General features: G+C 42.3%; 2 protein-coding genes across 2 annotated transcripts in view; one reads left to right on the top strand and one right to left on the bottom strand.

The window, feature by feature from the left end:
* The first annotated feature begins 4,455 nt into the window (after nucleotides 1-4,455).
* LOC126852472 (matrilysin-like) overlaps nucleotides 4,456-17,484 on the top strand; it is a 57,438-nt gene continuing 44,409 nt past the window's right edge. Inside the window, exon 1 of the mRNA XM_050597312.1 lies at nucleotides 4,456-4,853. Within this exon, the coding sequence (XP_050453269.1) occupies nucleotides 4,456-4,853 (398 nt within the window). The remainder of the gene's footprint in view (nucleotides 4,854-17,484) is intronic.
* On the bottom strand, nucleotides 11,477-11,974 carry LOC126852299 (uncharacterized). The gene is made up of 2 exons (XM_050596963.1): nucleotides 11,803-11,974; nucleotides 11,477-11,715 (listed from the first exon to the last, which is right to left on the bottom strand). Exons 1-2 carry the CDS (start codon nucleotides 11,972-11,974, stop codon nucleotides 11,477-11,479), a joined length of 411 nt encoding a protein of 136 aa, XP_050452920.1.

The following is a 17,484-nucleotide window of genomic DNA, read 5'->3' as shown; positions in this document are numbered from 1 at the left end:
TCCTTGCCGTGATTATCTCCGAGAACGATTTCCAGGAACGAGGGTCGACTGACATTAATGCAGATTTCCAGATGATAATATCCTGTTTTCGTTAATGAGTAGCGTCTTCCCAAGATTCTGAGAGGTCGCGCGATCGCGTCGTTCTCGCAGTTTCTCGGTGTCCGATCGCGATCTAGCCTAAAAAAGTAAACGCGAATAATTAGGGAGAGAAGCGATAAGAACGATAAAAGATATTAGTTCGAGCGCTGTTACTTTCGATATCCTTACCCGTTATCCTCGCGATTTCGATCGACGAGTCACGATCGATCCTCGAAGGAGTGCTGCTGCGGCAGCAGTCCCATCGTCCCGTACATCTCCATTCGTTGTTACGTTCGCGAGCTTCGTCGTTGGTAATGAGACGCTTAACGGTGAAACGGCCTTTATATATTCGAGTCGAAATCACCCTTTCTTTTTCGCGCCTTTGTATTCTATTCTTAAATAGTTTACGGGAAGTCGCTTTCGTCGTCCTCGTCGGATCTATCGCGACGTTGAGGCGATAGACGCGGCTGAGAAGATCCCGCAATTGCCGCAGTAACCCGTTCGTGGGGCATTCGATACCGAGAACGCGAAGGTCGAAGGGACCCGCCGAGGTCACGATGTTCGAGAATTCGTTGAATGCGTAGAATTGACGTTTAGCGAAGAAGTACAGATTACCGTCGATGTATCGGAAGGCCGACGTTATCGCGGATGGTATTCCGGGAAATATATCTTTTAACGGAGCGTGTTTAACGACCGTCATGCGGCATTCGTCGATCTCTGCTACTTTGTCGTCGTCGTAGATAGCGTAGGTTCGTCCCGAGTGCGTGTTTATCGCGGCGTTGATCTTAGCGTCTCGGGGAAATCCGATACTGTGAAGGGATTTAGGCTAACCCGGTTTCGATCTAAAACTGGGATATTCCGCGAGATAGATCTTATCGCCCGCGAATAGCGCGAGATCGCCCGAGGGTCTTCGATATGCGGCGAATAGACGCGTGAATTTTTTCGGGAGAAACGTCGCGTATTCCGTTATCGTCATGGGCCTACCGTAGCGTTTCTCAGTTAGATCGATCGACCATACGTTGCGTCGGTCGGCTATGTACAAACGTCGATTCATTATTAAGGCCGCGTTTATGCGCCGCAAGGCGCAGAGATCGTCGCGCGACGGATCGGTACCGAGTCGCGCGCGAACCTTAACGACGAACTCGTCGCCCATAGCGCGAACGCCGCTTCAGTCATTCGTAAGAGTTCCTCGCTAACCACTTGAAAATTCCACGTTAGGCGCGTTTTCGGCCACTTTCTCGCGAACGGGCTGTACGCGCGATCAGGTATGTCCACTAGACCGCATCGCGGTTTGCGCATGAGATTGAGCGTATCGATGTTTAACGCTCCATTACCAGGTAATTGATAATATTCTTGAAACAGCGACAGCGCGCGACGCAGAGACGTCACGTTCGCGGACGACAGCGATCCCCCGTCGTCCCTCAGAAAACCGTACGCTCGCAGAAAACGGAACACCTCCGCCTTCTCCGGGTCGACCGGCGTCGCGGCGACGAGCGTCGTTGCTAAAAGAGCCGTCTTTGTGGCCATCGCGTGGATCGAGAGAGACGCGAGAGATGATTGATCGCGAGGTATCGGACGCGCGATACCGGACGCGATTGATTCGCGCCTCGGAGGAAACGTCTATTTTTGTCCTCGTCGAATTTGATACGAGGTGGAAGGGGTATATTAGAGCGAGAAAGGAGAGAAGAACGGACGCGGATGCGTCAACGATTCGCTCGAGGGGGGGAAGTTTCCTCCGACGGCGGCGAAAGTCAGGGTATCGGGGATACGCCTTTTTCAAGAGATCCTCGAGTCTTTCCGTCCTCGCGATTTCTATTTTTATCCGCGAAAGAGGATATTGAGGGTTAAACAAGGAACGGTCGCAGTTAGCGATTATCCTGGAAGGAAGATGTGATATATTTTTATCGCGCGATGCGCAAAGAATATAAAATATTTAAGATAAAATATTATATTTTTCAAAATGTATTCGTTATATTTTTAAATATACGTATTAATGACATAATAATGATAATTTCCATATCTCTCCTCTATTCGCATAACGCTTCGCTCGAACGACTCGTCGCGAGACGTTCGACGGTTTTCTCAACGTTCGAACTTGAGCCTCGCGACGAGGAGAAGCGTATATTTAAGTACGTTAGAACACTTTCGCGTTATTTTATATCTTAAATATTTTATATTCTTTGCGCATCGCGCGATAAAAATATATTTTTAAGAGATAAAATTTATTCGCACCGTCGAGCGAATGAACTCTCCTCGCTGTTATTGCGACCGCAACCTCCGCGATAAGAGCGAGGCACGACGCGAGAGAAGGAGCGAGACGAGCGGATACTTTAAATGTTCTGCATACTTTAAATATTTTAAACACTTCGCGAACGGATCCTCCTCGTTAATCGCGACCGCGATAACGGCGAGACCGATTAAAGAAGGATAGCCGTGGGAAAAGAAGAGGAGAGAAAATCGACGAGCTTTTAAATAGCGAACGATTTTATTTAAAATATAAGTGTATAAAATATAAGCGTATAAAATATATAGTGTTTTTAAATATATAAATGTACAAAATATACAAGCGTATAAATTACACCGCTCTACGCGTTCTCGTTGCCGCTCGATGGTCCGGTCCTTTCGTCCCGTGATCGTTTCGACGGAGATCCGGTTCTCTCGTCCCGCGATCGTTTCGGCGCGGGTCCGTCGTCCTCGTCGCCGCGATCGCGGCAATCGCGCAGCGCCGCGCGAACCCTCGTGGCTTGCCCGGTGATCGTTCTCGTCTTTTCGGCGAGTTCGAAGAGCGCCTCTCGCGCGCCCTTCATACAGTCCTCTATCTTGTTTCTAAAAAATAATTAGAAATAATTATAAATAATAAAAAAAGATACGCGTTTTCGCGCGTATCTTTTTTTATTATTTCGAACACTCACATCGTCTTCGCGATCTCATCGCTTCCCTCTATTCAAAATTCGACCCGAAAGAAGTCGGGACTCTCCTTCAATATACCCTCCGCCTCCTCCTTTAGATCGGTCGCCACATCTTGCACGCACGCCTTAAGAGCTATTAAATCTCCGTTAATCGTGACGTACTCGCACGATTTATTCATACGATTTATTAGATCCATCGTTTCTCGCTACTTCGCGAATCGAGACACTTTGACGCTTTCAAAGACAACCGCGCATCTTATAAGGATTAACGCGCAGATATCGCGGTACAACTCGAACCGCATCTTCCTTTCTTTATTAAGATAATGATGTCAAAAATAAAACAGCGTAAAGATAAACGGACAAAGAAGACTCGAGAATCCTCTAAAGATCCGTCGAATCGTCGCAGGAGGAAGTTTTAAAAGTAAATGATAAAAAAGATCGCATTCGATATAATTTTCAATTGTATTTATTGCGGATTCGATACACATCTCGCTCGCATCGCGAAACGCGCTCGTTCGATGAGCGCGAAGATCCGCCTCTCTGAAAATTGAAAAACGATCGTTATTTGCGAATTAATCTTCGCGCGTATAAAATATATAAGCGCAACACGCGCGATACTCACGACGTCACTCCTCCTCGTCGCTCCTCGGCGATTCGCAGGCCACTCCGTTCGCACGTTCCGCTCGAGTTCCTCGTCTTCTTCATAAAGTCGGAGAACGTCGCCTTCGCGGATCTGAAAGACTCGTCGATCTCGGCGATCTCCCTCATCACTTCTGCGTCGAGCGGTCCCCTCGCTCGCTTCTCCTCCAGCGAATGATTGTAATCCGACAGCAGTCTCTCAGCGTTATCCACGGCAACGTTCATTTCTATCAGTCTGTTCAACATATTAGCGTCGAACGATTGGTCGTCTCGTTCGCTCCTAGGCGAACGACAATGCCTCACGCGAGCACGTTCCGCGCGGCCTTTACGGACTCCTCGATCCTCCTCATTTGCTCGAACAGATCCATATCGAACATCTATTAACCTCGCGCGCAAAAACACTTCTCGACGTTTCTCGAAGCGATCGCGCTTCTTATAAAGATTGACACGCGGACGTCGCGGCCGCATCTTCTTTCCGGGATAATCGCTAACTGCGACCGTTCCTTGTTTAACCCTCAATATCCTCTTTCGCGGATAAAAATAGAAATCGCGAGGACGGAAAGACTCGAGGATCTCTTGAAAAAGGCGTATCCCCGATACCCTGACTTTCGCCGCCGTCGGAGGAAACTTCCCCCCCTCGAGCGAATCGTTGACGCATCCGCGTCCGTTCTTCTCTCCTTTCTCGCTCTAATATACCCCTTCCACCTCGTATCAAATTCGACGAGGACAAAAATAGACGTTTCCTCCGAGGCGCGAATCAATCGCGTCCGGTATCTCGCGTCCGATATCTCGCGATCGATCGTCTCTCGCGTCTCTCTCGATCCACGCGATGGCCACAAAGACGGCTCTTTTAGCAACGACGCTCGTCGCCGCGACGCCGGTCGACCCGGAGAAGGCGGAGGTGTTCCGTTTTCTGCGAGCGTACGGTTTTCTGAGGGACGACGGGGGATCGCTGTCGTCCGCGAACGTGACGTCTCTGCGTCGCGCGCTGTCGCTGTTTCAAGAATATTATCAATTACCTGGTAATGGAGCGTTAAACATCGATACGCTCAATCTCATGCGCAAACCGCGATGCGGTCTAGTGGACATACCTGATCGCGCGTACAGCCCGTTCGCGAGAAAGTGGCCGAAAACGCGCCTAACGTGGAATTTTCAAGTGGTTAGCGAGGAACTCTTACGAATGACTGAAGCGGCGTTCGCGCTATGGGCGACGAGTTCGTCGTTAAGGTTCGCGCGCGACTCGGTACCGATCCGTCGCGCGACGATCTCTGCGCCTTGCGGCGCATAAACGCGGCCTTAATAATGAATCGACGTTTGTACATAGCCGACCGACGCAACGTATGGTCGATCGATCTAACTGAGAAACGCTACGGTAGGCCCATGACGATAACGGAATACGCGACGTTTCTCCCGAAAAAATTCACGCGTCTATTCGCCGCATATCGAAGACCCTCGGGCGATCTCGCGCTATTCGCGGGCGATAAGATCTATCTCGCGGAATATCCCAGTTTTAGATCGAAACCAGGTTAGCCTAAATCCCTTCACAGTATCGGATTTCCCGAGACGCTAAGATCAACGCCGCGATAAACACGCACTCGGGACGAACCTACGCTATCTACGACGACGACAAAGTAGCAGAGATCGACGAATGCCGCATGACGGTCGTTAAACACGCTCCGTTAAAAGATATATTTCCCGGAATACTATCCGCGATAACGTCGGCCTTCCGATACATCGACGGTAATCTGTACTTCTTCGCTAAACGTCAATTCTACGCATTCAACGAATTCTCGAACATCGTGACCTCGGCGGGTCCCTTCGACCTTCGTGTTCTCGGTATCGAATGCCCCACGAACGGGTTACTGCGGCAATTGCGGGATCTTCTCAGCCGCGTCTATCGCCTCAACGTCGCGATAGATCCGACGAGGACGATGAAAGCGACTTCCCGTAAACTATTTAAGAATAGAATACAAAGGCGCGAAAAAGAAAGGGTGATTTCGACTCGAATATATAAAGGCCGTTTCACCGTTAAGCGTCTCATTACCAACGACGAAGCTCGCGAACGTAACAACGAATGGAGATGTACGGGACGATGGGACTGCTGCCGCAGCAGCACTCCTTCGAGGATCGATCGTGACTCGTCGATCGAAATCGCGAGGATAACGGGTAAGGATATCGAAAGTAACAGCGCTCGAACTAATATCTTTTATCGTTCTTATCGCTTCTCTCCCTAATTATTCGCGTTTACTTTTTTAGGCTAGATCGCGATCGGACACCGAGAAACTGCGAGAACGACGCGATCGCGCGACCTCTCAGAATCTTGGGAAGACGCTACTCATTAACGAAAACAGGATATTATCATCTGGAAATCTGCATTAATGTCAGTCGACCCTCGTTCCTGGAAATCGTTCTCGGAGATAATCACGGCAAGGAGATCTCGCTAACATCGAATACGTGGAAAGAGCTGCTCGATCTACGATCCACGCTTGCGTCGTACTTTCAATCCGACGAGCGCGTCGAGACTCGTTCCCCGGCGCCGATATACATCGGTCAATTGACGCTTCGATTCGGCAGACTGAACAATCTCCGAATTCTTTGTCTCGAGACGCCCAAGACTCGACTGGCTATATCGAGAAACATCGTTCTATACATATTGCACCTAGAACATTGCGTCAACTGCCTCGTTACGTCCTTGAACTGTTTGACCGCCTACACCGACAACAAGATGGCTCGTTTCCTCGACGCGCGTGCCGCGTCATCGCGCGCTCTAACCGCGAGCTCGTTCTCGCCCATCTCCCCCGTCCTCGCCCCGACGCCTCTCCAACCAACCTCCTCGCAAAACATATTCTTCCCATAACTCCCCAATCGACTCAACCGACGCCGCGGCGCCCGCCAACTCATCCCCCGCTCCCCGCCTCCAAATCACGCGCTCTAAGCCGCGCCGATAACGAAACCGCGCCATCGTCCTCCGACCTGCGCGCTCCACCCCGTGCACCCCCATACCTGTCTCGCCCTACGTACTCCCCCTGTTGTTCCCCCGTGCCGACACTTCCCTGCTGTGATATCCTTTTATCTCCCTTCTTTATACGGCTGTCACTCTCACTCTTACTACCGGGTCTTAAAACAAACTGAGTTAGAATCGACCTATCTTATCTACTAATATTTAAGATTATTAAATATTTAAGATTAACGATAATAATAGTTATAGCTAATTTTGGGCTATAACATTAAATAGAAACGAAAAGGATAAAAGCGACATACAAATACTTGACGTGCCCAGGTCGCATTATATGTCATATTAATATATTGATAATGATAATAATGCATATTATATTGATATATTGATGATAATAATCTTGCAAATTCTTTTTTCACATTGGGCATAAATATATATCAAATCAATTGACACTAGACAATTAGTAGAGTATATATGCGGGTTCTAACGCAGGTCGTCTGACGGTCGCGGGTCGAGGGGAAACCGCGCGGGGAATTTGTCGGCGCGGGGGTCTGACGTCGCGCAGGCAGGGGATGCGTATCGCGGGAGCGGACATATTTATGACCGGTGCATATATACAAAGACGAGCGCCAATGTTCGACTATTATAATTTATATTTATTATAAACAAATAGCGTATATTGCGCGTGCGATCTGAATGTTGGGAATTTTTGTGCAGTATTAGGGGGAGGGGGTATGGCGCGATTGTGATATTTAATCTACCTCTGTAAGAAGCGAGCGCCGATGTCCTGGCTGCTATAAGTTATAAATAATATAAACAAAATAGATACCGCGGTGATAGAAAACTCTCGAACATTAGAAACTTAAAACCGCGTGGACGCGAATGATAAACGGACAAATCAGATATTCAAACTCTGAGGCTGCATAGAAAGCCTAGGATTTCTAAACAAAAGATAAGGAGAAGAACGACACATTAATTCACACATGATCCGTAGCCGAATGAAATATATAATGAAGAACAAAAGATGCTAAAACCGCAGTATACGATTTGAAAGCTTACAATCGGTATATTGATTGAAAGAGGTACAGCGGATACTGTGTTGTGTGCTAAGTGTTCAATATAGACATGGAACATCCTGAGCAAACTGAACGCGACCTGTTGAAGTTATCGCATCAAATCATTACCTTGGGCGAATATTTCGCGTAGGCACAGCGATGCAAAGAATTTATCAAACAGCTCGAAGAAAGCAATCGCATCAAGCGTCTGCGACTGTCGATCAAAGTTTGACAATCTTTGGTGGCCAGAATCGCACGACTTGAGGGTTTGTAAAGACGATTACAAAGACAGTTTATACCTAGTGGTAATGATTATAGTGGTAACAATAATGCGGAAAGACTCGTTTGGCGAGAGATCAATACCGCGTTCAAAAACTGCGTATTGACCGGTGCAGTGATTAACATAAATTATATCGAACCGCGTCAATTTCTCGAGGACATCAAAGACATTGTGCTCGAGCATGTGCAAAACGTGATGAAAAAACATTTTAATGTGAAACAGAATACTGTGTTCAACGGCGAGTTTGTGACAGGTGAGAAGCGCGTAAATAAAAGCAGAAATACGAATATTTCGCACGTCTGATTTATGCGAATGGTACGAGCAGTGCGTTATCGAGTCCATTCTAGCATCGAAATATTTCAAAAACGCGACAGCAGCTGGACTTTGTCGCGAATATTTGATTTAACTATAAACATAAACAAGTATAATCCAATACGTGCGTGTCAATTTTGTAATTTTACAATGTCATGTAAAATTACCGCGAGAAATAATGTTGAAAAGAGCGATGATAAACGTGCAGTCTAATGACAATGTGTGTTTTGCGTGATCAGGGTCGCTGCTCTGTCTAGTGGACAATCAATAGAAGATAATACATTAAAGAAAAAAAGTATTATTACATTTAATATTATTGTTGATATATATTATACATAAATATTATATTTTTAGAGAACAGATTATCATTAAATATTGAAAATGAAGAACCTATTATAACTGATAGCGAGATTTTAAATAAGTCTGCTAGACTTTCTAGCTGTAGTAGTACTAGCAGTATCCAATTTTCGGAATCAAGCACGAGTTTCAATTTGATAAATTTTAAAAATCCACTTACATCAAAACGTTTTAAAAAAATAACACCGGAAATGGATAAATTTGCAAAACGGAAGAACAAAGCCGATCAAATTGATGACAATTTGGCAGCGGCAAGTAAAGAAATATCTGCGGCTATGGCAGTATTATTTCATATCTATAATAAAAAAGACACTAAAAATGGAACATTATATGTCCGCCATAAAAGAAGGATTACAATATGTTCCTCCTAGAAATAAAACACAATGCCTTATAGAAGTTCTTCAAATAATTCAAAAGAAAAAAGAGACAATAATTAAAATAGAAATAGTTTTCGATATATATAACTACGGTATTTTTTACGTTTCAAAAGAAAGCAATAACTTTAATTTCTTTAGCAACATGATGAGATTTTTATGCTATATTTTATGCTATATTTTTATGTTATGTTATTTTATGCTATATTATTTTATATATTTTTATATATATTATGCTATATTATGATATATTACTTTATGCTATATTTTATGCTATATTAATATATTTCTTATATTATATTTTGTATTATATTATATTTTTCATTTTAATATTTTATATTATTAAAAACATTGTGTTAATATTTTTTATCAAAGTATTTTTATAATATCGTAGACTTAGTTTGTAACAAATTAATAATATTTTGAGTATTATTTATTACTTTTAATGTTTTCTACTATTAACTATGATATTTTATAAGTTAGATAATTAGAAGCTATGCTTATATGTATATGTGATATTATATATAATAATGATGTGTGATATTATATATATTATCCAAAATTTTTTTATACTTTATATTTTATTTTATATTTTAAGTTTCAATCAAATAGTATAAATATTACTTGTGATATGTATATTACTTAAAAAATATATATTACTTAAAAATATATTTTCCAAACAATATTATTATTATTTTATTAAATATTTTTATACGTATTGATAAGACATACAATTAATTATTATTAATAAAAGAATTACAATAACTTTAAATGCAATTTTTATTATTTTTACAAGAAGACATTTAACGTCGTAAGTAAAGACAAAACTTGTATTTAAAAAACTAGATTTATTATAAATAAAAAATTGAATCTCTCTATATTATATACATTTCTTATATTATATTATATACATCATATATATAATTTATATATTATATTAACTTATATTAACTTATATTAACTTATATAATTTATACATCATATATATTGCCATTGATATGGAATGCTGCCTTCCTCTGAAACAAAATATCGAGCGAGAGTTTCGCGTTGTCTCATAGCAGCAGCCGTACCAATATTAGCACCAACTCGTCCTACAGGATTCATAAAACCATTTTCTTCAATTTCATTTCGCCAACTTCCTGCTATTATCTCACCATCAGCTATTTCTCGATCTATCATTCTTTCATTGAAATAAGAATTATTTTGTAAGTTGGTACTCATAATATAATTATGCAAACAAGTTATAACTTGCACAATTTTCTCTGCAATATTTAATTTCAGAGCTAAAGATTTTTGTAATATTCGCCATCGTGCCAAGAATGCCAAAAGTTGTAACGATCTACCCTTCCCGACGCCACGGATCGGCTCGCCGGTTCCAGGATTCGGGAGAAGGAAGAGACTCGGGCTCGCAAATTACACACTCGATTTGGCCAACAAATAATAAAGATTTATTCGTGCAAACATATGGTACAATAGAATTGGCCGTTACGCTTAGGACGCGCGAATACAATTTGGGCACGCAGCCCGGGTTTCTAATGCTAGAATATGGCGGACTTAACTGAGGGAGTAAACAACCGAGATCGGCCTATACTAACAGAAACGGTAAAATTAATATAAGAGGAATCGTCACATGAAATAAGAGAATGGGATCGGCTACAAAAATCGTGGCGGCCGCGTCGAATCCGTACTCTTAACGGCGAACCCGTGCCAGGACGTGACGTCCGGATCCGAGGAGTTGCACTGCTCGGCGGTCTATCCTGAAAAGGACTAGGGACCCACCGGCGCGCTAGGCGACTTATCCTGAAAAGGACTGAGCGCCGGAGATGCTGTTCCTGGCGTCACGAGCGGGCACCGGCTCTCTACTTAATATAGACGGCTTAGGGACTACGCGTGGTATATACAAGAGACGCGGGCGCGGAGTCAATCGGACGGAGCTTAAGGCTCCCGGTCGCGGACCACCGGTGGTCGTTGCACGGTGCGCGAAGACGTCGGTATCGCGAGGAGGCGACGAAGAGAGCACTCTTCGTCGCGGACAACGCCGGTCGTCGAGAGCACTCGACAGGGTACGAGAGCACTCGTCCCCCGGACCGGAGGTAGTTGGTGTGAGGGAGAGCACTCCCTCGCACCAACAGGACTGGACGCCGAGAGCACTCGGCCGAAGACGAGAGCACTCGTCTCCTGGACCAGGTCGAAGGAACGGGATAAGGATCGGTCAACTGGAGTCTCAGAGAGCGCTCTGAGGCTTCGAGTGTCCCGAGGATCGGGACCAGGACTGGTGCCGAGAGTCGTGTCGAGCCGGCTTATATACCCGGCCGGCTTCCCTTACTTAGGCTCGCGCCGCCCTAGTGGGGGATCGCATGGCCCAGCGGCGACTCATACGATGGGCTCGCCGCCTCGCAACGGCGCGGCTATATGAAAATTTGTGGGGCGCTAAGCGCCGGCCTCTTCTGCGGACGGGTGGACGGTCCGCGAGGCTCTCGTAACGACACAGGTCGTTACAAAGTATTTTTGACAACTCAGCGTGATCTTGATAATCGATAATTAAACACTTTTTGATCATTACTTTGTAAATTTCTTTTTGCATATGAACGCATTATATACGTTTTGAGTGGAAAACCTTCATCCCCAACAATAGAAAACGGCAATGGACAATTTGTATTAGGTAAACAACGTGCTTGTGGCACAGATATTGTATTGTTTTCAAATGCTTGTTTCATTGCAGTATTTGACCAGATTCCGGCATCATTCAGAGAACCTATAATATAAACACGTATATATTTTTCACAATTCTTTTTTCTTTAAAACATATTTTACTCATGATGATTATGTGAATTAAATTTACCATAATCTCCAATGTCAACCCAAATAAAATGATAATAAGAATTCACAATAGTCATTAATACAAGACTAAAATGACTCTTATAGTTATGAAAAGCACTGTGTGAATTTGGTGGAGCTTGTATGCAACAATGTTTTTCATCAATTGCCGCAATACAATTTGGAAAATACCACATATTATTGAAATTATCTGCGATTTTTATCCATTTATTCTCTTCTTGTGGACATTGGAGATATGTAGGTTGCAACACTTTCCATATAGCATTACATACTGCAGGAATAATACTATACAGAGTTGATCTTCCAATCCGAAAAAATAAAGAAGTAGTAGTAACACTATTTCCATGAGCAAGAAAGCTGAAATAAATTTAAATTTGTGATAAAATTTTTTAAGAAATAAAATATATGTAAACTATTAATAATATTTGCAATAGAATGTAATCAATAGACTAACCTCAATGTTACCGCAATATGTTCTCTGTTGGTAAAGGCTTCCTTTGACTTCTTTTTCGTAAATTTGGTTTTAGAAGATCATGCAAATTGTTGAACTGATATTCTTACAAGTTTAAAGAATTCCTCATGATCATTCACTCGAAAATATATAAATAATATTTGATGAGCACCAAAATTTTGTCTCATATTTACAGAAATATGTGGTTTTACTCACCACCTTCTTATTAATTTATGTCTTTTTCTTAAACGTAATCTAATTTTTGTAATTTGCGTCCAAACTGATAACAAATTTAAATAAACTTCCAACATTTTAATTTCCATTGTTATATAACCTTAAATACTTGTTCCGATTTGCGACTCAATTGTAGAATAGCATATCATAATTATATCCGACATACAACATACAACTAGCAACTAGCAACATCCGACTGCGATTACGACGTATTGTAGAACAGGCTTAAGTGAGTTAGAGAGATAAACATGTCAATTTGCTATACGTGCAGGATTCACAGGACAACAACATCGGACATTTTGCGTGGATCAAGAATTTATCCCGGCTCATGAGCTCGCAATTGAGTTGTGGCAAACGAAGACAATACATTTGCGATCGGTACGTATATTTTATATATTTTATATATTACATTTTTATTAAATGTATACAAATGAAAAATTAATTATTCCTTTTTTACAGATGTTTACACTACTTTGAATCGGAGAATAAATTACAATCGCATACGGTGGACTGCCAAGAAATGAATAAGTGTGCCATCCGTTTACCGAACGAAAACGACAAGTGGCTCGAGTTCAACAATTACAACAGAAAAGAGCGGCTTCCTTTTGTATATACCGACATGGAGTGCGTTTTGAAGAAGACGGAGGAAGAAAGAACTACCAACATCATCACGTATTTAGCTTATTATATACACTGCGCGTACGATGACACATTATCCGCGTATCATTCTCGCCATAATACCGATTGCGTTTCATGGTTTGTCGAACAACTTAAAAATTTAGCGCATAGCGTAAAGATTATTTTAACTACGAATGTTCCCATGGTAAATGCGAAAAAAATGGGAAAAATTTAACAGCGCAACGCATTGTCACATTTGCGAGAAACCATTCGCGCCGGACGATTACGCGATCATTGCCATCTGACCGGACGGTACCGAGGTCCCGCGCATTCAAATTGCAATTTAAATTATAAGAACTCTTTTTACATTCCAATAGTTTTTTCATAATTTATCCGGTTATGATTTACATTTCATTATCAAAGAAATAGCTACAGTGTTCAAAGGGAGATTCGAGTTACTGCCGATAACGAAAGAAAAATATATAGCTTTTACAAAAAATGTTAAACTTGCAGAAGAAAAAAATTATATTAAATTTTACAGATTTATATAAATTTCTTTCAGCTAGTCTTGACAAATTGGCATCTTTTTTAAATAAAGACAAACTCAAAATTTTAAAATTGAAATTTTAAAATGTACAAGAAGACAATTTCAATTTATTAACACGGAAGGACATCTTTCCGTACAAATATATTGACTGCGTCGACAGGCTGGAAGATACGTGTTTACCATCGCGCGACTCATTTCACAGTTCTTTGACCGGTGACACTGTCCAAGAGCGATTACGTCCACGCCGAGACTGTCTGGAAGCTGTTCTCCATTTGAACGCTAGGCGAATACAGCGATCTGTATTTAAAAACAGATGTCTGGTTATTAGCAGATATTTTTGAAAATTTCAGCGAAAGTTGCATTAAAAATTATGGCCTCGACCCCGCGTATTATTTTATTCTTCCCGGATACACGTGGAATGCCATGTTGAAACATACAAATATTACGTTCGAATTACTTACTGCTATCGACATGGTTATGTTTATCGAACGGGGAATATGCGGCGGTTTGAGTTCCGGCAGATACGCGCATGCTAATAATAAGTACATGCAGTCGTACGATCCATCGAAACCTTTACCATATTTAATGTACTTTGACTCAATAATTTGTACGGATGAGCAATGTGTCAACTATTGCCCTATGCCGATTTTCAATGGGTCGACGACGTATCAAGTTTTGATCATCATCAATTCGCTTACCGGCTACATTCTCGAAGTCGATATCGAGTATCCACAACATCTTCACGATGCACACGCTGACCTACTGTTTTGCCCGACACGCGATAAACCTCCCGGTAAGCGGGAAGACATCCGGCTAACAACGCGTACGATATACCGCTTGTAAATAAAAAAGCATCGGATTTAATGAAAGACGAAAATAATGACGCGATCATGATCGAATTCATTGGACTTAGAGAAAAAATACACGTTGCGAGTAGATGGTAAATAGGATACGAAAAAGGTTAAAGCCGTCAAGAATAATGTCGTTGCAAGATTAACGTTTAACGATTACGCGCGCTGTTTGAACGAAGAGATTGAAATGACGAGTCAACAATCGTACATCAGGTCAAAATTACACGAAGTATATACCATCCGCGAGACAAAAATTACTCTAAATCCGATGATATGATGAGCAATATATTGTATCCGAAACGACCGACACGTTACCAGGGAGACATTATCTACCTTTATAAAATATAATATAATGTAGCATAATGTAATGCATGTATGTATGTATCAACTTATCAATAGGAAAATAAGAAAAATAAATATCTATCTTTTTTCTCTTTTATATTTTATATCTTAATATATTTTAATATATAAAATATATAAAATATATATTATATTTTTATATACTTTAGATATTTTATATGTATTACATATTTTTCATATGTTGAAATAAATACAGTTTGTATTAATTAAACGACATTGTCCTTGTGTATGTAAGAATTATGCGATCCATCAAATCCCATCCATTTCACGTAAATCTCGTCACCCTTCCTGCGCAGTACTTTCTCCACGAGATACACGTTCTGATAATTCGCGCGACGCAACTCATTCTCGTAGAACGCTCCAGCAATAGATTTTCCGCGATTGTCCCCGAGTAGATATGTTACGGGATTCGTACGCTGCACTTTAACGATTTTAAACACCTCGGTGATCCAATTCGGTGTATAACCTTTCTCGAAAATCGTTTTATATTTGCTAACGCGAACCGAGTCACCTACTTTGAATTTTACCAGACCCGCGATTTTTATCGCGCAGTACACCGTAGCCAAAAGTCTTTCGGTTAGCGCGAGGGTAATGTTGACGGGGCGCATACCGATTGTTCGATGTTTGCGCGCATTGTAATCCGACACGGATCGCGGCAACTCATTCACCCACTTGTAAGTTCCGTTGAGCGTAAACATCTTCCACATATCGTTTTTCAGCGTGCGATTAAATTGTTCGACGACTGATGCCTTCAACACCGAATACGTGGAATAATGATAGATGTCATGTTTCTTCATGAGGCGTTGCACGTCAATTTGTAAAATTCTTTCCCCATATCAGTTTGCATATTTCTCGGGCACCTCTTGCTATCTCGAATTATCTTAGCGATAGCATCAGCCGTCTCGCTTCCACCTTTACTCTTGAGCGGCACGGATACGCGTACTTGCTCAGCATATCGATGACGATAAGTATATAGTGATGGCCTCTGTTAAAACGCGAGTACGGGCGCATCTCGACGATGTCAGCCTGCAATAGGTCATCGTAACCCCGCACTACGAAACATCTTCGGGGAAAATTTCTTCTTGCTGGAGCATGCAGTTCTTTGACGAGTCGTAGCTTCTCGATATTTTTATTAGATTTTAATGATGTCATGTTTTTAGCGATGCGACTGGTCGACGCGTAATATGTGAAAAGAAATTACATTATGATTTATATCCCAAACTTTTTTTAACCATCGAAAATAGAATAACCGTTTATTTCCGTTTATCATCGTTCAATAACGGTTCTTTATCCTCCGTATGGCGATAGCGATCCGTTAGCCGTTCCTGAACCGTTCTTGAGCAGTTTGGTAGCTATTCCTGAGCCGTTCTTGAGTCGTTCGATAACGATCCGACAGCCGTTCCTGAGCCGTTCGTTGACGTTCGTTGCCGTCCGTTGTAGCCAATCTTGGACCGTTTGTTGCTGTCCATTGTTGTTTGTTGACGTTTCGTTGACGTTGTTAGCGTTCGTTACTCGTTTTCTACTCTAACGATATTCGCAGGCTGAAGCTCGTTTATCACAATTTGTAACGCTCGCATGTCCTACTCGTACGCAGTAAACTTCTCGTCTGACTCTTTCTGTTGATTCCTCAACTTTTAACTCACATTTAACTCACTGATCCACATATTTGTTGACGGCGTCGGTATCAACTTTAGGTTGCGCTACACGACAAATCTTGCGCGACCTCGCGTCATAATCCATAGCAATGCATTAAGCGTTTTCGCGCATGTAACTTTTCACGGGAGCGGCACAATTAGACACGGTGCAAATGGACACGAGATTTTGTACACGGTTCAATTGGACACAGTGCATTTGGACACAATAATTTCGGACACAGTAGCTCTTGAACATGTAAGAAAATACGCATCGTTTACTTAAATACCGCTCACTTGGACAAATAAATTCCTTTTCCAGATTTTTTCTTTTTTGATTCGATCGACATCAACGGTGCGATTATTTCTTTATACTTGTATCCCCTGTTGCCCCGTATGCGACCGTGCGCATCGTGATTGTCTTTATGCGCACTTGTTGTCAACAGCATGCTCTTGTACGTTTGCTTATCATCTTCCGTATAGATGACGTCATCGGGGGTTCTCTTGAGGATCAACTCATAAAGACCAGGTGTGCCGATGTATCGAACGCTGTCAATAATTATGCAATCCTCCTTGTCCACATCAAAAGGTTTATTACTGAACATCATTCCATCTTGACCGAGATAAACACCAAACACGTTGTTTATACCGCTATTTTGATCACCGCTCAAGATAGGCCAGATTTTTGACCCAGTGAACCTAACTGATTTCGCAACATTTCTTGACTTTCCAGCGTTTGTAACTGATTTTGAAAGGACGTCACCAGCGAGTCGTTCGTGGTTTCGAAAACATCTTCGCTCGCGAGTAATTCGGGCATCATAGGTTGTACGATTCTCGTTGTTGCGGACGGTGTAGAGGTTATCGGTGGTTCACTCCGTGGAGCGTCCAATCGTTTCGATTTATGCGGTAAATCGACCAGACGTCAGATAGTATTTTTCTCTCTTTTTCGGTGTCGCATCCTCCTCACGCTTTTGGATGGATAACGGTTCTATCA

Source organism: Cataglyphis hispanica, chromosome 10 (genome assembly GCF_021464435.1).
Source record: "Cataglyphis hispanica isolate Lineage 1 chromosome 10, ULB_Chis1_1.0, whole genome shotgun sequence".
Classification (NCBI taxonomy): Eukaryota; Metazoa; Arthropoda; class Insecta; order Hymenoptera; family Formicidae; genus Cataglyphis; species Cataglyphis hispanica.
Note: the sequence above shows the minus strand (reverse complement) of the source record. Positions and strands in the feature narration are given on the sequence as shown.

What these genes read in the sequence shown, in the direction of transcription:
- LOC126852299 (XM_050596963.1), bottom strand. Translation starts at nt 11,974, where the DNA reads ATGTGGTATTTTCCAAATTGTATTGCGGCAATTGATGAAAAACATTGT. An exon ending in GGTTGACATTGGAGATTATG is followed by an intron (nt 11,716 to 11,802) that starts GTAAATTTAATT and finishes TTTATATTATAG; the next exon opens with GTTCTCTGAATGATGCCGGA.